Source organism: Bemisia tabaci, chromosome 7 (assembly GCF_918797505.1).
Source record: "Bemisia tabaci chromosome 7, PGI_BMITA_v3".
Lineage (NCBI taxonomy): Eukaryota > Metazoa > Arthropoda > Insecta > Hemiptera > Aleyrodidae > Bemisia > Bemisia tabaci.
In genome coordinates, this window is record NC_092799.1 from 42,787,306 (window position 1) to 42,808,205 (window position 20,900).

Sequence of the window (20,900 nt, forward strand, 5' to 3'; positions counted from 1 at the left end):
TGCCCCTGATTTTCTCATTCCATGTCCGTCAGTAATTTCTCCCACTCCATAACCGTGAAAAGTTCCGGGATTCTTTTTAGATTTTTTCAAAAGTTCCGCAAAATGCAAAAGATCCGGAATATTTTGGGGATTCAAAAGTTCCAGGTAAAATTTAGGAAAATCTCAAAATTTCCGAAGTTTGGTACAAGTTCCGACAAATGGGAGCACTGGTTTTTCGGTGAAAAATTCCAGGATTCCTTTCAGATTTTTTCAAAAGATCCGGAATATTTTGGAAATTTCCAAAGTTCCATGTAAAATTCCGGAAAATCCCAAAAGTTCCAAAGTTTGGTACCACTGCCGGGAAATGGGAGCACTGGATTTCGCACTTTTGAACTATTTCCATTCAACTTCCGCCATCGGTTTTCATCCAAGAGACGAAGCCTAATACGGCCGAGCCAATCAGAAACGGATCCTAAAGTGGCCGCAATCTCCCTTTAAAGGCATTCCCGGTAGGAGGACTTCAAAAACGCATCTAACAGTACCATCCTGGATTTATCGGCAGATCAGGCAATGGAGCCGCGGCCACCGAGAACACTTCCGCTGCAACATGGCCGATGACCCCGTGACCCTCTGGCAAAGTCGCGGCTGCCGCGCCATAATTAACGAGATCCGTTCAATTCACCTGATTTGGGGGGTTGCCAAATATAATTTCGCGCGCCCCGCGCTCATTCGCCTCACGTTCGCTCGATATTTCCTTTAGATTCGGCAACGCCGATGATTTACAGGCCTGGGACCGAATTCGTGTCCCGCGACTTGATTTACAGCGAACGATCCCGAACGCCACGCACCGGCGCGGTCACCCGGGGACTCCGGATCCCTGGCCTTGTGCCGTTTAATCCCGGCGCGCCGGGCGGAAACGGCGAATCGCACTTGGGGTTCGCGTTGGAGCTGCGCGCTTTTTGCCGAACGGTGGTTTTCATGCCGAGTGCCGAGTTCACGCCTCCAGCTTTGACACATTTAATTATAGCTTCGTCCGCGCTCGACGGAAGGAGGCTCGACATTGGAGATAGGTTCGAAGGTCCGTTGTCGGGGTGTCTTCGACGAGGAGCTGAGTTTCCCATGAGAGAGTGACGGGGATAGGAGTCTCTGGGACTCTTATTCCCGGGACAGGACGCTTGGGAATACTTTTTCTCGGGAACACGTATTCCTCAGAACAGGAGTCAACATGATTAAAATAAAAAATAATTAAATAAATTTTATAAAATGGTGTTTGATCTTAGTTAAAAACCCTCGGCTTCTTTCTTTTCTGTGCATTGAAGTCTCCATCGAATTTCTTGGGACACCAAACACTCATAAGTTTGTTGTGATCAATTGGGAATAATTTTTCTCGGGAACACGTATTCCGCAGAACAGGAGTCAACATGATTAAAATAAAAAATAATTCAGTAAATGAATTTATAATATGGTGTTTGATCTTAGTTAAAAACCCTCGGCTTCTTTCTTTTCTGTGCATTGAAGTCTCCATCAAATTTCTTGGGACACCAAACACTCATAAGTTTGTTGTGATCATTTGGGAATACTTTTTCTCGGGAACACGTATTCCTCAGAGCAGGAGTCAACATGATTAAAGTAAAAGATAATTAAATGAATTTTATAAAATGGTGTTTGATCGTAGTTAAAACCCTCGGCTTCTTTCTTTTCCGTGCATTGAAGTCTCCAACTTTCTCGGGACACCAAACACTCATAAGTTGTGATCAATCATTTTTGAATGAAAAACAGAAAGAAGTCTCCCCATCTGCACTATGTCTTTGTTTATAACAACTTATTCCCCTCTTACTTTCATGAATCTTTTCTGATGGTAATAATTGATTGTGAGATGACCGTCCTGCGAGTGTTGATAAATTTGAATTTTCGAGTTTTAACATTTTTTTCGCTTGAATGATTAATGAATGAATGCTTTACAGCATCGATAAGAGATTGCAAGTAATCGCTTTCTTTCTTATCCACGCGTTAAAGCCCACCCAATCCTGATGGTGAGCTCTCCTAATCCCTACGTTTGAAAGCTACTTCAAACTGGAGATAGATCTTGGGTCTCGGCGTGTATACGCGACTTGAAAGCAGAGACAACTGAGGAAGTTCTGAGACCTAACGATAGCGAAACGACGCTTTTTTAACTCGAAAAAACTGATGTGGAGTTAAATCCACACGGATTTTAACTATACAATAAAAGCCAAATTTTGTCGACAAGAAACGACGCTTTTAGTCACGATAATATCTAAGGAAATGTTTTATCGGTGCACGTGACACACCGGAAAAAAACACATTGGATCTAGAGTCCAGACTCTTGAAAACATCGACAAGAAAAAATACTCTTGATTCAATCGGATTTTTGCTTAAATCAAAAGGAAATTCGCTCAAATTAAGAGACTTGGTTCTTGATTTAAGTAAAAATCCGATTGAATCAAGAGTACTTTTTCTTGTCGATGTTTTTAAGAGTCTGGACTGTAGATCCAATGTGTTTTTTTTTCCAGTGATGTAAAATCTGAGGTGTCGAGTCGCTTTTTTCCTAAGGTATCCTGAGTTTCTAGACGTGTCTTCTAACCGAATGATCCAAGTCTCGGCGTCGGGTAATCGGTGGTGTTTGCACAGTTGCGGTGCTCGGCGTGGCGTACCGGCGCTAGTGCATCTGGGACCGCGGGCGGGGGCGGGGCGCAGGGAGACGCGGCGGCGGCGGCGGAGGAGTAACAATGAAAACTAACGGCCCATGACCGTGAACCGAAACCCAGCTCGGAGTGCTGTTGGTCGTAATTTATCGGTCAGTTAACCTAACTTTAGCACTCGGCCATCTAATATTACCAGGATTATCACTTTATCGAGCCGCGCGCGCGCACTCCGTTCGCCTCCTCGTCATAACTTCATTTCCTCCGAGTCCAGTCAGCGCCCTCTGTTGCCGCGCGTTCATCGATATTTTGGACGTATTTCTGCCAAACGGAACTATGTGCAGTAAGACATGAGCCCTGAGACCCATAGGAATGCATGCATAACAGGGCTCACGTCATAATGCATATAGTTCCGTTTGACAGAAATACGTCCATTTGGGAAGTGCCCCGCGGGCTGATTGTTGACATAGGGAAAATACAGAAGGTGGTGGCAAGAGGAGAAATGTACTTTTCTACGTCACAGCTAAAAACGTTCTATGAATGGAGATGTTGCATGTGTGAGGGATTTGCGATTTGACCATTGATTCTTATGTAGAAGTTCGCGGGAAACACGATGGTGCCACTGGTTCTCTCTGAAATCATTTCCCAAGCTCAAAAAAAGCTCTCAAAGTGAGGCCAAAATGGAGGGGATATCCCACGCTACCCTGAGAGTCCACCTCTACATCAAGACAAACTCTCCATGCAAAGATAGGGAGCAAATACATTAGCAGGGTTGCCGTGTTTTCAGTTTTGGAGTTCCCAAATAAAGTGGCAGCCCAAAGTTTTTTTTGAGCTTGGGAGACGATTCCAGAGAAAACCAGTGGCACCATTGTGTTGCTCGCGAACTTTTACATAAGAATCGACAGTCAAATTGCAAATTCCTCACACATGCAACATCTCCATTCACACGTTCATTCTATTCATGTTCTATCATTTGGAATCATACAAATTCCAACAAACTGCACAGAAACTTTAAAATCATAAGTTGAAAACCGCTGACGCCGCAAGTTCGAATAATCGCGTCAAACACAGTGCGACCGGCGGCGCGGCGCCTTACAAGACCGCAGGATACTTCATGCATTGCGCGTACAGCACGGTGCGGCGCAGCGCATTGTAGCGCCTTACAAGTCTGCAGGATACTTCAAGCATTGCGCGTTTACCACGGTGCGCACATTGCGCGCTCAAGTCGTTGAAAAGTTGTATTTTTTTGGTGTGGAACTCGAACCTACCTCGGTACGTACACCATTTCCGAACAGTGCACACCGCGAGTTTGCAATCCTAGAATCACAGGATTGTAGGTATTTTGGAATCCTGTATGTTTTCCGGTGAAATTAGAAATTCCGAGCGGAAATTTTTTAAGTTGGCATGCTGTTACGTTCTTCTGCCCGGAAAACGCCGAACCCAGCTAACTTCTAGGGAGAGGAAGTGAACTTCTTTTATCACACCGGCCTCTGGGCGTATGAACCACTTGCTAGAAGGGCAGACAGGGCTCTGAGCTGAAGTGAAAGCAACCTGTCTAGGAGAGGCAACTCCAAAATCAAACCCTGGTCCTCCAGGTTGGGGGTTGAGTCATCGGGCTGACTCCCCGGTACTTGTAAAAGGTTTCACTGTCAAAAGACCTAACGTAACAAGCCTCGGTACCACTGGAAACAAACGGACACGTCGACAAAAATTAAGAAAACGGACATTGATATTTGGGACGTGGAATGTCTAAGGCATTTCGAATAAGCTACCGGAAGTGATATCGGAGATCCAGAAGCTTGAAGTGGATGTCGCTGTTCTTACTGAAACCAAGAAGAAAGGGCACGGGTCAGAGAATTACGGTGACTATGATCTATTCTACAGCGGCGTGGCCAAAGATCAGCGTGCTCAGCAAGGAGTAGCAATACTCATGCGGAAAAGCCTACGTAAGTTTGTGGGCACCTGGGAGGCCGTCAACCAGCGACTTATCAGAATGAACCTCAACCTATACGGACATAAGATCACGCTGCTTGGAGTGTACGGTGTAAATGATGATGCCACTGTCGCGTGTAAGGACCAATTTTTTGAAGATCTGAATGATGAAATTCTGAACGTTGGTGCTGGCAGGGAAGTCATACTTATGGGTGATTTGAACAGCAGAACGGGACGACGAGTAAACTGTAAAGTTGTTGGACCGTTTGGGGAGGATGCTGTTAATGATAACGGTGATCGGCTCATCTCAATTTGTTCTCAAACTGAGATGAGAATTTTGAATGGCTTTTTTCAACACAAAGACATCCATAAGTATACCTGGGTCCAGCCAACGCGGGGATTGAAATCCATCATCGATTATGTGATTGTTAAGCACTCTACTAAGCTGAAATTGCAGCAAGTTAGAGTGTGCAGGGGACTCTCTTGCGGCAGTGACCATCATTTCCTCCGAGCAGATATAGCGTTTCCCGTGAAAGGAACTAAGGATGTAGAGCCAGTGCCTGAACAACAGCAGGGACAGGGGATGCAAGAGCGTGAGGTAAGATACAACATCGAAAGTTTGCAGCACCCTAGTGTCAAGGCTCTGTATCGGAAACGCTTGGATGAGAAGTTGGGGGATGGGCTTTCGGGTACCACTGAAGAGCAATATCATTTCATTAAAGATTGTATCCACTCTGCAGCTAAAGAAGCCCTAGGTATTTGCAAAACCAGTAATAAAAAGCAGCATCCTTACTGGTGGGATGAAGAAATTGAAGACGAGATAAATCTCAAGAGGCAAAAACATCTTATATTTCTGTCGTCTAAAAAGGCTGAAGATAAAGTTGCTTACAGGAAAGCTCAGTCTAAAGTTAGGAGCCTCATAACACGGAAGAAGAATGAAGCTTGGGAAAGCAACTGTTCTAGAATTAACACCTACCTAGGGGGGAGAAAAAGTGCTGAGAGCTGGAAGTTAATTAAAGGGTTACGTAGAGATATGAAGCGCGACATCGTTTCTCCGATATCACTCAAAAAACTGGAGGATCATTTTAAAGATCTTTTGACGGAAAGGCGCCCAGAGTTTCGAGACAGCAGCACGGACAACGGAAGAATGAACAATTTGGAGATTCACACTTGTGACATAATTAAAGCGGTTAAAGAGCTAATTAATGATAAAGCGCCGGGTCCTGGCGGGATTCCTGTTAAGTTGGTCAAGTACGGGACTGCCAAGCTCTTTGAGTGCCTCAGGAAACTGATGCAGCAATGCATCAGGGGTGACGAGGTACCAAGGGAGTGGAAGGAGTCCTGGATCAAGGCCATCTACAAAAAGAAGGGAAGGAAGGACGACTGTAACAACTACCGGGGGCTCTCAGTGACCGGGACAATAAGCAAAGTGTACGGGAAGATACTGAAAGCGAAGATCGAGGACGAATGGCAGGATCACGAAGCAGAGGAGCAGGCTGGTTTTAGAGCTGGCAGGTCTACGATAGATCACCTCTTTGTTATTGTCCAGGTCATTGAGAAGAAAATGGCCGTAGCTCAGGAGCTGCATTTAATTTTCGTGGATCTCCAGAAAGCGTATGACAGTGTGCCGTTGGTGAAACTTTGGGAGGCCTTGGAAAAATCGAATTTTAACGGGGGGTTGATTGATGCTGTCAAGCGATTTTATAAAGGGAGTTTTACCAAAATTAAGTATCATGGGGGGTTGTCAGCGGGATTTTACGTGACTAAGGGTTTAAAACAGGGATGTTGTTTGTCGCCAACATTATTTAAAATTTACCTCGAATGTGTGCTAAAGGAATGGAAAAGGAAGTGTTCTGGTATGGGTGTCCCCTTGGGTGATCTTGAAACTCTGTTCACTCTGTGCTTTGCTGATGACCAGGTGGTGGTTGCTCAAGATCAAGAAGACGCGGAGTACATGATGCGCAAGTTAGTAGAAGAATATCGGAAGTGGGGTCTGGAAGTCAGCATATCCAAATCTGAGAATATGACTTTTGGTGGTGATCAGCAAAGCATTGAGTTGGAGAATGGGCAGGAGATCAAATGCTGCGAGCACTTCAAGTACTTGGGAGTGCGGTTGACCCAGGATGGAAGGACGGATCAAGCTATCAGGGAAAGGAACACCTTAGCAAGGAAGGCTATAGCGATGTTAAATGGAATCCTGTTGTTAAATGGATTTCCAAAGATAACAAGAGGAGGATATACAACGCTGTAGTAAAAAGTATATTAACATACGGATGTGAAGTTTGGCAGCTGAAGAAACGGACACAGGATATGCTAAGAGCAACGGAGATGGATTTCTGGAGATGGTCGGCAGGAATTTCTAGGAGAGATCGGGTCCGTAATGATAGAGTGCGTCAGATAATGGAAGTCGAAAATGACATCGTGTTCGACGTCATGACCAAACAACTTGTTTGGTATGGTCATGTCAATAGGATGACGGAAGAGAGGCTGCCAAAAAAGATGCTTGATTGGGTTCCTCCTGGGAGGAGGCGTAGGGGACGCCCAGTGAGAGGTTGGCGACAGGGGGTGTTAAGTGAGATGAGGGAGTGTCAACTCCCTGATAACCTGTGGGAAGACCGAGCTTTGTGGCGATTAGGTGTCGCAAAGCGCCAAAGAGCGCTATAACAGCGACTCGTATGTATGTATGTATCACATCTATACCTACTTTACCTACAAAAACTAATAGCTGAATAAATACGTTTGAGGAAAAGCAGCCTTCAGAAACGTCAGGATTATTCAGCTTCAACTTTCAACAGCAGTATGATAATTTGACTTGTCTATGACGTCATCGGTCAGCAAACACATATCCTCGGCTCCTCCCAGTCCGGAGGGGAGGGGGGAGGGGGGGGGGGGTGTTGAGGTGCAACGTGGTTGTTGATTACTGTACCAATCGGCAACTTGGAATTCACATTTGCTTATACCCTCGAGCTTTTTACCGGTATCAAGCCCGCAATATTTATTTTACTTATCCTTCCATGAATAATTTTTCCTTGTCTTCCGACTTTCTCGATCGCGGTTCCCACCTTCCCTTTTTAGCATCTACTCGAGGCCCTCCAGCATTTTTGTGAAAAATTGAAGACAGCGCTTATCTTCCCTCTCGGTTTTTCTGTCGGGAGTAGAGAGATGACCGGAAAGCGGGATTTTAGATAGAGGGCATAAGTGTGAAAGTCGGAAAGCTCGGATGAAATATCTTCTTTTGATATTTGAAGTTATCTTCACCACGGTATCGTTTCTTGCTGCGTTTCTCGTTTAAACCAAGTTTTTTCTTTCTTTCTTTCTTCTTTTCTCAAGTAAAATAATGTTCTTACCAATCGTCAGTTTTTGAGGTATGATGCTTACAAACAGAGAGGAAACTTTCGGTAACAGATACAGATAATTTCGACTCATATACTGCCGTGCTTAGGGAAAACGCCGCTGAGAATTCAAATAATGTTAAATTTCCTCTAAAATATTCTTGTATAAATTAATATTAAGATATGTATAATATTTTGAAATATTCCTTTAAAAAATATCAATTTTATAAGAAACTTACGAATATTTTCCCTTGGAGTTTTTGGGCACTTTAGATCAAATAACGAACATAATTCTCTGAAAAATCGGAAGAAAAATATGCAGTATAATTTTCCTGAAAATTCTTGATTTGTCTCTCAGTGTATGTTTCTGTTAGAGGTGAAGAATGAATTCAATGGTGTGACGGAGCAAAATTAGGTCAAAATTTTATCCGTAAAGGTAGCTGCTGGGGTCTCGAGGAATGTGTATTTTTTAAGTACTAATGAGAGTTTGTCATTCCGAAGCTATGGACCTTTACCGAGTCCCATTCATTACTTCTCCAATCTTCATTAGCAGCTTATCCACGAAGAATTCAAAACATTTTCATAACTAAATGAGCGGTGTGACCCATTCTCTCGAGGTCCATGGAGGATAAACAGTTTAGGTGGTTTTCTGAGACTCCTCTCAGATTCAAAGATTAGAAGTTTGAAAATATTGTTCAATAAGGAGCGGAAAGATCTAAACGGGGAAAACATGTCGCTGTGTTACACATGCCACAAATTCATTTCTGGAGTTAAAAGATCTGGGACCACCATCGTTGAAACAAAAAGCGAAATGAGGGCATGACGTGTGAGTCCCGTAACAGACCAATATTTTAGAAGTCCTGCACTAATTGCTTTCTTTAGTGAATTTACTTTCGAGGATCACCACTGTTTAAACTATTGATGACTGATGAGCAAAGTGCTCAGCAATTTTCTAAGCAAACGGGAATCAGTTTGACAAACTTGGCACAGTCACCGCCGCGACATTCATCAGTCACCACGCAGGGAAGATGAGTGTTGCAACCCAATACGTAAAGAACCTGGAATCTTTGAAATTTAATTTTTCCTCGAAGGTCAACATTGCTTGAAAAGCTAGTGTGGAGTCCTATAAATTGTTTTTTTTTTATGATGATTATGGAATCAGTGAAATTTAACGAAACAGACAAAAACACCGACTAGTGTGTAATAAATCGCCAAAAACTTTTTTCTCTGTTTCTTTCGTTCTTATTTTATGTTGAAACTTCAAAAAGTAGACAGATTGGTGGTTTTGCTGTGCGTGTCTTACTTTTATTTATTAACTTTAAGAAAAGAGATCAAATTTCGCACCAAATACGACTTTTAGAGACTTTTTAACTCGTGAGTGATACTCGGTCACTCACACTCACGAGTTATGATCTGGACTCAAAATAGGTATTGACAGTTTTATCACAGAAATAGATAATTCTCACAAGTCAGGAGGATTGCATAAATCGTGATGTAGAAATTTAAGCGCAAAAGAAGCGGAAGAAAGAAAACGAATTAATTTATTTTTGAGAAAAAATTCGTGTCAATAACTCTCCGATCATCAAGATTGAAACGGCGAACGCCACTCAGAGTATCGTGTTTCAGCAAGGAAAAGAGAATACATAAATCGGAACTTGGATATTTTTTTCTTGTCTTTCTTTTTCTTTTCATGCCGGTTGCTTTCGTGAAGTTTCGTCATTTCTCTGTTGACGAGAGGAAACATATGGGGAGGGAAAGGCAACATTTTTTTTGATTCTGTGTGATTTGAAGACAAATTGGTGAAATTGCATGTGCAGATCGTCCAAGATTCTCTTAGTAACTAAAAATTTACTTTGCGAGGGGAAATTTGGCAACATTGAAAAGTAGCCATACGTTCTTTTTTGAGGGAAAAGACGAATTATTGAGAAACTTCTGATGCAGTTAGGCTGATTCCACCGCATAGTGGATCGAGTCAATAGGAGAGGTCGGACAAACTTTGGAATCTTTAAAAGCTTATAACTCCGTTAATACAAAACTTCGAGGTTCTAAAAGTGGTTCCATTGGTTTCCTCGTGAAATTTTTTAGAGGCACCCCTTAAAATTTAAAATGTGACGAAAGAAACATCACAATTTGCAGTTTTAGTCACAAATTTTATATCCGGCCGCACTGATTAACTCGATCCACTGTGTAGCGTCCACTTGTTCATCCCCGTTTCGGAGATGGCGTCACCTTCCTGCCAAAGTAGCGCCATGCAATGTTTCAAAATCTCCGCCGCCTTTATATTTTTTTACAGAAACATTTTTGGTTGAATATGTTCGAAAATTTCACTGAATTTTATCAGCAGCACAAAGAAAATTCAGTGAAATTTTCGGACAGCTTTGTTGAAAAATTTCTCTGTAAAAAAATAAAACGGCGGCGGAAATTTTTAAACATCGCACGGCGCTTGTGATACTTTGGCCGGAAGGTGACGATGCAACAACCCGTAGCCGGAAACGGAAACTTTTTCGTCGTTCCACGTCTTGACGTCTATATTTCCCGCCGCTCATCCACTTTCAACCACGCGTCTGTCTCCCCGAAGTTCGCTCAACCCGAATCCGACAGCCCAATAAAACCGAAACACGTGACCGACGAATTGAGGAAAATTGGGCGTAGAAGAAGACGTAGCGTGGGCATCACCGTTGCCACATCTCGCCCGAAATCCCTCGTATCCCCGCACAAAAATCCCTGCTCCCCGACCGCCCTGGCAACTTCGCCGTGCTTCCACGCTTCAAGCACGGGCAATAAAACGCAAGAACAATACGGCGGTCGCGCCGCGGAGGTCGTGATAAGGCAATTGGGCAAGTGTACGCCACGCGGGGAGGCGGGGGTGGACAAGTTCAATTCCTGATTTTCGGAGAAAGTCGATAGGGCGAGTGCCGTGACACCCGGGACTCCTGTCCAAGGTAAATGGTAATGGTAAATGGTAAATGGTAAATAAGGTAAATGGCGTTAATGAGAAAGTGCAATTCGGCCGTCCAACCCGAACGCGACTTTTCGCCATTCGCGGGGGTTTACAGCTCGCGGTGCCTTCCGAGCAAGAGAGCACATGAATTGAACTTGGAAGAGTTTGAGGACCGTACTCGTACTTGGACTGCGTTTAGCAGAAACGAACCAAGCCACATCAGCTATTGCCAAAAATTCTGCATTTAAATTTTCACATGAAAACGGTTTTGCGGATTTTTGTGCAAATTTCCGTGAATTATCTGCATAGTACGAAGAAAATTCCCTTCCGAGCAAGAGAGCACACGAATTGAACTTGGAGAAGTTTGAGGGCCGTACTTGGACCGCGTTCAGCAGAAAGGAACCAAGCCACATCAGCTATTGCCAAAAATTCTGCATTTAAATTTTCACATGAAAACGGTTTTGCGGATTTTTGTGCAGATTTCCGTGAATTGTCTGCATGGTACGAAGAAAATTCCTAACAATTATCAAAGGGATCCGCACAAACGCTCTCTTGTAAAGCATTAAATTGCCCAGTTTTTGCACGGAGAAAAAAACCTCGTGCGTGGGACCCGAAGTTTAGGTCATATGGATCTCTGAAGTTTTCAGATTGGGCACCTGAACACTCTTTAGGTCTAGCTGTCGAGGTTCGGTTCACACATCTGAAACTTCAGTTCTTACATCTGAGGTACTTCGATTTTCACATCCGAATAACTTCGGTCCTTACATCTAAATTAATCGTTAAATCGTTCCTGGGACTTCAAAAAGACTCTTACAAAGATGGCACTGTTATTAGTATTGACTAACCCAATGTTTTTCCCAACTTCGCAAGGGAGAATTTTTCCCGGGACAAATCCCATGAAACGTCCCGTGGAGACAAGGCCTAAGGCACGAATAAGAATTTACTTTAAAATATTCAAAACCGGCGAAATTTTTCTTTCTATAGTTTTTGAAGTCCTCGATGTATCCAACGTGTCATGTGGGAAATTTTGATAGTGAATAATTTCTTGCGGTCCATGTTTGCTTCGTTGAGTAGTCCATTTTGTATGCCGTCCACGCGATGCGCGTCACGCGTATTCCATCGATTATTCACACGGGCAATTAAGAGGTCCGAGGATAAGGAAATCGCCCGAACCACCTGCTGTAGTCTCCTCAATCGTTAGCAGCTTTCAACTTTCATCGCATTGTTCCGATGTTCCCGCGTTCACAGCCTCGCGAGCCGCGCAGGCGTTGATCGGTGTTTCCTCATCGGTCATCGGTGACTTCCGCCCGCACTCATCGGGCTCATCACTCATCACTCATCGCTCGTTCCCTCCGGGGATTTTTAAACAAATGTTTTCCTTCGGCCGGCTCCGAGTGAGAAATCAATACGCTAACGACCCGACAGAGTTGCCACAATCGGAAAATCCGAATTTCCCGATTCGGATTAATCTACCATCGTAAGAAAGAACGCTATATCAGCCCTCAGATGTTGCCAAATCTTATTTCACAAAATGGGAATTTTCTACAAAACCTGCACTGGAAAAAAAAAACACATTGGATCTACAGACCAGACTCTTACAAACATCGACAAGAAAAAATACTCTTGATTCAATTGGAATTTTGCTTAAATCAAGAACCAAGCCTCTTAATTTGAGTGGATTTCGTTTTGATTCAAGCTTAAATCTGATTGAATCAAGAGTATTTTTTCTTGTCAATGTTTTCAAGAGTCTCGACTCTAGATCCAATGTGTTTTTTTTCCAGTGTGAATGTATTTTTTTTTTCCTAATTTTTTAATACATTTTATTCGTAATTTAGTCTGAATTATCTGAAAGTCTCTAAGGAACGTATCCAGAACTTTCCCAGAAAATGAATATTTTATCGGGGGAAATAAGTATGACAACGTTGGAATGTTCATACGGCGTTTTTGTCTGCGTGCCGGGTCTCATTGCGTTGGTTGGCAGCCGTGTAACAAATGAAAATTCATCGATCAGACACCGTTTGTCCCTGTTATTCCGTCCACTGCACGCGCCTCGCTCGGCAAGAATCGCGTATGTGTGCTGAGTTTTCATTGGATATATGCTTTTTTTAGTGAGCGAGGAAGATTTTTCCCCGGGTGAGTTTCGTAACCGTGCTGACCGCGTAAGTTACGGAGCTTAATCAGGCACCTATTGTATGTTCGCCGGGCGGAAATTTTGATCCTGGGCGGATTCAGCCCTTTGAGTCGCTCAACAATGAGAACCTTGAAGAATTCGTCGCTTGGCTGACAAAAGAGCGTAACTACAATTTGAGATGAGCCCGGAAATGCATTGAGTTGTATGGAAGACAGGGCTCATTGCAGAGTGTAGTTACGTCCTGATGTCTGCCGAGCAACGAATCGATGCTTCGTGTGATGTTTAAGAAGTATTGATGCCCGAGCCGAGAGGATTTGATCCTCCTCGTGGAGTAACCATCAATGGGGTCCACTACATGGCCGGATTTACCTACTTGCCGTCCATGGGCCGCCTGAATTTTGCCGCCCCCTTCTCATTCGTTTTGAAACATCAATAAAAACCACCAAGTGAACGTGCCGGAGGGAGAAGGGTGCATAAGACGCGTTTACCTACTCGTGTTGGATACATTTTTTGCGAAAGCCCTGTCAACACTACTAGCAAAAGTTCATGGAACTCGGCGCGAAAGTTAAGTTCCGTAAACCTATCTCTAAGTAGACAAGGTCCTCCATTTATAAGAAATGAACCAAAAATGTATGATAGAACAAACATATATGTGGTTTGATAATTTTAACTTCCGCTGTTGCGCCGCGCTGACCGCACTGTGATCGGCGCAATGCGTGAAGTATTCCTGCAGTCTTGTAGGCGCTATACGTTTCACGCCAACCGCTCCTGACCGCACTGTGTACTGTGTTTGGCGCAATGGGTGAAGTATTCATGCAGTCTTGTAGGCGCTGATATGTGTCGCATACCGATAGCCGCGCCGAGGGCTTGTCTTTTTCATCTCAAGTCCTTGTCATCATTCCTCTCTGCGTTGAGCTCCAGGCCAAATTGCATGTTTAGTTCCTCTCTTCACTCTACTAATTGGATTACATTTTGCAAAAAGGAACCACTAGCATTGCAAAGATGCTAATATCGTGCAACTTCATCTTTTGCAATAAAATTGCGGAAATCGTGAAAAACTATGAAATTTAGATGGTAATTTTTGTCTTAAATTTACAGTTATTAGCGAGTAAAATAGAAACTATTAATGGATAATCGGGGTTTTCCTCCAAGACAAAAGAAGTTGCACAATCTTAGCAACATTGCAATGCTAGTGGTTCCTTTTTGCAAAATGCAATCCAATTAAAGATGCTTTTCCTTGTATCGTCGAAAAACGACAAAATTAGAAATTACTATACTCTCAGGAAAGAGAGATTTCGTCCCTTTTCTCATTGATAATTTTTTTTCTGAATCCGATTTTTTTATACTTACTTTTAAAAAAATTGCAGAGACGAACCTCCAGATAACCATTCGTCGTTTTTCCTTAGTATACGGCACCACAGGGGCTCGGACTCGTATCGACGAAGATCACCCTCATTCCGGCGCGGCGCGGCGTCGCGCGTCGTCCAGCGGACAATGCGGCCGTCGGAGCTTCCGATTCGGTCGTCGGACGTCGCTTACGTTACGCAACGGAGGCGTTCATTACGTCCCGACGGCATCGGCGGCGCGTTGCGGTGCGTCGCATCGCCTTTGCCCATTTAAGACGCCTCGCGCCATTAATCCGCCTTCGCGGTCGCCGCGTCGTCAGAAAATTCTGCTCTCGAATGTTAAAATCCTGTGATTTAACTGTGCGATTCGGCAATCGTGGTCTCCTTACAAAAGATCGCGTATCTTGCGTACGGATTGACGGTCCATCTGCACGTTTGTTCGCGTTGCAAGATTTTTGGTTGGCACAAAATATATTTATAAAAAAAAAGACGGATTTGGAGAGAGTGAGGGCTTGTAAGATGCCTTTTTCTTATTTTTCTAGCCCACGTTGTCTATGGCTGTATCATGGAAAATAAAGCAGCTTGATTCCCTCCTCCCTTCGCTGGATACGGTATGGAATATTTTCATGACCCTTGAGTCAATGTACTCTGGCAGATTTGTGAAAAAGCAAATATCAAGGGTAATGAAAAGGCCAAAATTAATAGTTTGGGACGGTAAAATTCGATGCTTGAAGTGAAAAATGCGCGGGTTTTATTACAACTTTTCCAAATCTCCGATTATCTTTTATTTTCGAAAAGATTCTATCCAGAACGTCTTGTTAAAATTTCCTAGTAAGATTTTTAAATGAATAAAAGTAATATACAGAAAATTTCTGAGAAAATGAGAAAAAATGAGGAAAGTGATCAAGAATCGAACTGTTGGAAGAAAATTCACATACCATCATACCAAAAAAGCAATGAAAGTGGGGGGGAGGGGGGGAGAGATAAGAACCATTCAACGCCTTTTATGCGATTTTTAACTCTCCTAGACTCTCCTAGACTTGATAGACAGCTTTTTTTGTATCATTAAATTATTGCTGAAAGCATTTTACAAAAAAACAAGTATTCTTACCGGGAGATTTTAGGAAAAATCCTCCACTTCTTTCTGGTCGAATATTTATATCGCTTATTGGCACCCGTATTCGAGCGTTTGAGAATCCAATTTCGTTCCATCTAGCCGCTTAACTCAGACCGTAATACAGTAAAAAAAAGTCATCGGTGAATTCACCCTCTCCATGTCATGTTTAAGTGGGAGGTTGAAGTCAATCGAGAGTTTCCCTCGACAATATTCACTAATGAAAAGACTACATGGTCGAGTATAATTTCTCATATTACGTGGAGGAGTAAGACTCCATAAAAAACTAGGTCTTTTTTGAAACATCCCATGTATATTAGCCTTTCAGGCTAAAAAAACTCGTTAATTTGATTTTCATTAAAAATTAAAGTAATCGCGGTAGAAAGAAAAACTAGCGGGCCCGCTCAACATACTTTTCAGTATGCATTTGGCAACGGGCGAGCCATCATTTCTCTAGCATTGTTTTCAGGCGGGCTAAGTAGTTTCAGATGACACTTGCGTAACCGCGGATAAAAAGGAGACGGAAGCCAATGTCCGAGCTTGAGTTAAATGGAAAGAAAGCTGCAAGTTCGATTGAAACGCGCCGGAGAAAGAAGCAGATGTATCACACACAAGAGCAGGGAGAGAGGGGCGGGGAGCAGTCTCAAAACGACACACAGTGGAACTGACCACGGGCAAGGCGAAAATTTCGCAGAAATCTGATGAGAGAGAGTCAGCAAAGAGCCTTTTCCTCAATCAGGGTGTCTTCCGCACGGAAGAAGTACGCACATTCTGTAAACGCACGGATTGCGAACGGTCGTTACGGTAGTACGAAGACGTATGGATTTTTCATAGCGCAGTACGGAGGTGCGAACTTTTGGTGATAACCTAAGCCGCGGAGGTTTGCGATATTTCAACAAAATTTATTGTATCACGTCCTGTGAAATCTTAGGTAGCGTCCGCTCGTTTCAATTCATTCATTGTAGCATCCTTGTAGTATTCCTCCACTAAATCCGAATTTCTCTGTTTTGTAAAAACCTTCCTCGTGATAGTTCAAAATGTGGGTAAGGTAAGGGGAAAATGGACATATTTCTGCTAAAAGGAAGTATGTGCATGGGATTTGCGTGGAACATAGTTCTATTTAGCACAAATACTTCCAAATGAGGATGAGGCATTAAAAAATAAACGACGGTAACCTCTGAAAACAGGAATTTTTGAGAAGGAAGGAAATGGGAGGAAAAATGTGATGAAAAAGTGAGAATGTTAGATGATAAGGTATACTAGTAGACAATTCATTGCTCATACTTCAACTCATTGCTGGCGGTATACGGAGGGACTCGAGGAAAACAATTCTTGACTTTCCCGAACTAGTTCGAACTACACTGAGACAATTTTCTCGATCGCTACTCCCTAGGCGAGAATTCTCGTTGAGTCAACCGGAATTTTTTTAAAGTGACAGGACGTCTTTTTGAAATAACAGACATACCGTTTGAAAATAACTTTCCTGTTGACTCAAAGATAACTCTCATCCGAGAATTATCACCAGAATTTCTATTGATCCAACAGAAAATTTTTCTCCGTCCAAAATGTCAAAAGTACCTTATACGGTTATCGATTTACCGCCTGATCACAAATACAGCTGTTTCCTAAATAACGTGTCGCTCCGAAAGTATGTTTGAGACAACTTAAAAGAGACATTCCTAACGGGATTTGTTTCCTATCGCAGCGAAGTCTGTATCATAGTGCGACGGTATGATGCGCCTAAGCTTAACCAAGTGACCAGACGAGCCAAGGAGGGAGGAAGGAGACTATGTTATTAGCACAACTAAGTCCCATTAATAGGGGCCCCGGATCAATGGATCATATCATACATAACACACAACACGATAATTACTCGGAGGTGCGTGTCTGTCATTAAAGGCAGGTCGGAGACGTGGGTCGTAGGAGTCACATCGATAGATCGATTCTATGACTTTCGATACTTGACACGGGATGCCTCGCCGGCTATTCGATTGAAATCGCTCTCGATAGGTCGAACGCTCTGCAAGGAAGTCCAGAACTCGGTTTGTTCCGCTCTGACCGACTGGTCGGATTCTACGACGTTCTATTCATAATGTCTGTCATCTACAAAATGTTTGAGAGTCTTTCTCTCGAGTCGTTCAGGAACTCAGGATGCGCGGTGTTCTGAGCTGCCGTGCTTAGGAAGAACGCCGTATGAGCCTTCAGATGTTGCCATATCTCCTCCAATAAAAGTCAAATTTACTGGGAAAATTGTGAATATTCGTATACAATTTTTTTTTGAAAATTTTGTTTGCATATTTTTTTTTTTTTTTTTTTTTTTTTTTTTTTTTTTTTTTTTTTTTTTTTATGATGATTTTATTTATCAGATAACAACTTTGAAACAAGACCGACAGCAGTCTTGCTCGAAATTGGGAAGAAGTGCAATTGACATAGTAATTGTGCAAAATAGACTAAATTACTTACATATCAACTATCAATTTCGTTATATTGTGCATTTCATGTCTCTGCCTATTTACTTATTTTCATTTAATTCTTTTTAAATAATAGAGTTGCAATCATTTTGTTTGCGATTTAATCTGAAATATTTGACCATTTCATGGAAGATCATGCAAAATATTCCTCACGTATGCGTGTATTATTCAAGGAAATTTGGCAACTCTCGAATGTTCATACGGCGTTCTTCCTTAACACGGCATTGTAGCGGTCACGTTCGGTTTTTATGGCGCCGCCAATGATGAGGAATTTTATCATCGGAAATACCATTCGGAAGTATTTGAAATCATCAAAAAAATTGACCTTTCGTCATCTGAAATGTTTTGTTTTTAAAAAATGAACAAGAAATTCAAAAATCTAGTGGATACGTAACAAATACCTGAATAATAATTATGTAGCAGCCATAACACGTGATCAGGTTTAATAGCGCTAGAAGATCATATTCGATACATCAAACAGGAGAGATATTGATTGGTTCAACATGTGAACGTAGGCTCAAAAATCAATTAAGAAATCTAAGAGAACAGTTTTTTTAAGATAGATTTTTAATTTTTTGAGTACCAAATGGTAATGAAAAGCGAAATTGTTATCAATTGTCTCATTTTTCGCTTTTCTACTTAAAACCAAAAGAATCTTTGTTTGAGGTTATTGTTTTGAACCAAATGAAACATCGAATCAATAGTGAATACGATTCTTTGCCGCGGCCGTGAGATAATTGGATTGCATTTTGCATTAAGGAACCACATTTCTGGCCAATTTTAGAAACAACATACATGCCATTGGTTTCCTTATGCAAATATGTGCTTTTGTGGGAGAGCCAGAGATAGTGGTGCCTTATTGCAAAATGTAATCCAATTGTGATAAGCACTTGATGGATGCTACAGTTACATTGTTTGTCACTACAACCATTCTATAATAAGGAGGAGCGACCTAATTTTGTTCGATAAAATACGAATTTTTTGGAAACTTGTGATTAGGTTTCTTCCAATTTTACAGTGAATAATATGAGCAAACGGATCTAAAGTATCTGAAAATTCCAAGGAAAGATTTTCAAAAGTTTTCTAAAAATGTATACTTCATCGGCGTAGCGGATGTAGATGTCGCCTGTAAGCAATCAGCGTTTGAAAAACTTAAAGTTTGCTTGATGACGCATTTGAAAATCCCTTTTCCGTCCTGCAGCTCTTTAATGTTTGTGTTTTTTTTGTTTCAGATTTAGGAGAGCGGGGGCTAGCAGAGACCGACGACGAGGGAATCGAAAGGGACGCCGGTGAATGCGACGATGAGATTCCCAACGGTGGTTGGACCTTAAATAGGATTTTAGATGTGAGTACTAATACAGTTCAAATTTCCCTCTGAGACCTAGGAAAAAGGGTGGATTTTTGTCTAATTTTATCCAATTTTTTTCCCAAAAATTTTATGGTAACTTTCATAATGACTCTTCTCTAGATTATTCTGACTTGGAAAAAAGTTTGGTTATAAAATTTTTAATTCTTAAAATCCGCTAGTATCAAAGGCTCTTCACCGGATGGCAAAATTTCATTGAAAATAAATCTTAAAATTTCTCGTGAAATATTTCATGAAATTTAAGAAAGATATTGAAAAATACCGGCTCCTTTTAATTTTTTACACTATGTAAAACTTGTGACTTTCTTCTATTTCTGTGCGTTTGAGTGCGGGTTGCACACTCTAGCCCCTGAAACATATGAAATATTTCACAGCCTCGTGAAATTTCATGAAATATTTTGCTGAAATTTCCAATCTTACATTTCTTTCTTACGTTTCATGCCACCCTGGCTCCTCACGGCCCATTTTCAGAATTGCGTTTCCTCACTTTACGGAAAAAACAACTTAGCGCTGAGCCTTGAAACTTCAGGCAGTAGGGATGGACAAGGAAGTTGTAGATCGGGACCCTAAATTGTAGAGGTGGACCCTAAAGCTGCAGGGCTGAACCCTAAAGCTGCAGGGCTCAGCACTACTGCCTGTAGTTGGCCCTATGTTATGTAAAGTGATAGGGCTCAGCGCCACGTTGATTTTTTCCGCGTTGATAACCTTTTGCAGAGTAGCTTTCAACTCCGGGGGCTGCACTCCAACATCGGAAAAATGTTAATCTCAGGCTAATGCAGAGCAATACCGCATATCTCTGTTAAAGTCGAGACATGGCGCCACAACATTAACCACCTTAAGTAGGATGACGCCGTCTATGAGTAGAAAAGCCTAAACCGGTCACTGTTTTCCTAGAATTTTAAACAGCTTGTAAAGTAATCACATCGTATTTGAAGGCACGAGAAGTCAGTGCGCGCTGAATTCGTTGCTCCTCCGTCGGAAAAGACGTGAAAACTTTTTATTTCGATTTATGGTAAGCAGTGGCGTGGCGTGCTTCGCGATGTATCGATTGATCTGCCGTATAAAACTATGGAAAAAGAATTGATAGACATGGTGTTTGCAACGAACATCTCGATAATCAATTCTTTACCATAGCTTCAAATGAGGAAATATCGAAAATCGATCATTCACGCCTCGGCGCCACTCCGCCGTGCTAAGGAAGAATGCCCTATGAGCCTTCAGATGCTGCCTAATTTCTTTTATTAAAAATCGAATTTTCAGGGAAATTTATCAATATTTCAGAGAATTTTGCTCACAATTTGATCGCAAGTATCTAAAAATTTTCAAGAAAACTACTCAACTCACCACATAAATTAATGTGATATCGAAGGAAATTTGGCAACTATCGAATGTTCATACGGCGTTTTTCCTTAGTACGACAGCACTAATTTTGAGCACAGAGACACGCACTCAACAGGGCTCGTTTGAAATAGAAGATACGTCCTTTTGCTAACGAAGCAAAGGCGGCAAAAATTTGCGATGAAAGCAAACGAGATAAAATCTCAAAGAAAGAGAAACACCGGTTTATTCTGCAGTGCTAAGGAAGAACGCCGTAAGAACATTCGAGAGATGCTAAATGTCCTTCAATA

The 20,900-nt window shown here is 42.2% G+C and overlaps 1 protein-coding gene across 3 annotated transcripts in view; it reads left to right on the forward strand.

Moving 5' to 3' along the window:
* spir (spire type actin nucleation factor) overlaps positions 1-20,900 on the forward strand; it is a 442,084-nt gene that overhangs the window by 254,874 nt on the left and 166,310 nt on the right. For all 3 annotated transcript variants that reach the window (XM_072302604.1, XM_072302606.1, XM_072302605.1), the window contains exon 4: positions 19,139-19,251. In XM_072302604.1, the coding sequence (XP_072158705.1) occupies positions 19,139-19,251 (113 nt within the window). The remainder of the gene's footprint in view (positions 1-19,138; positions 19,252-20,900) is intronic.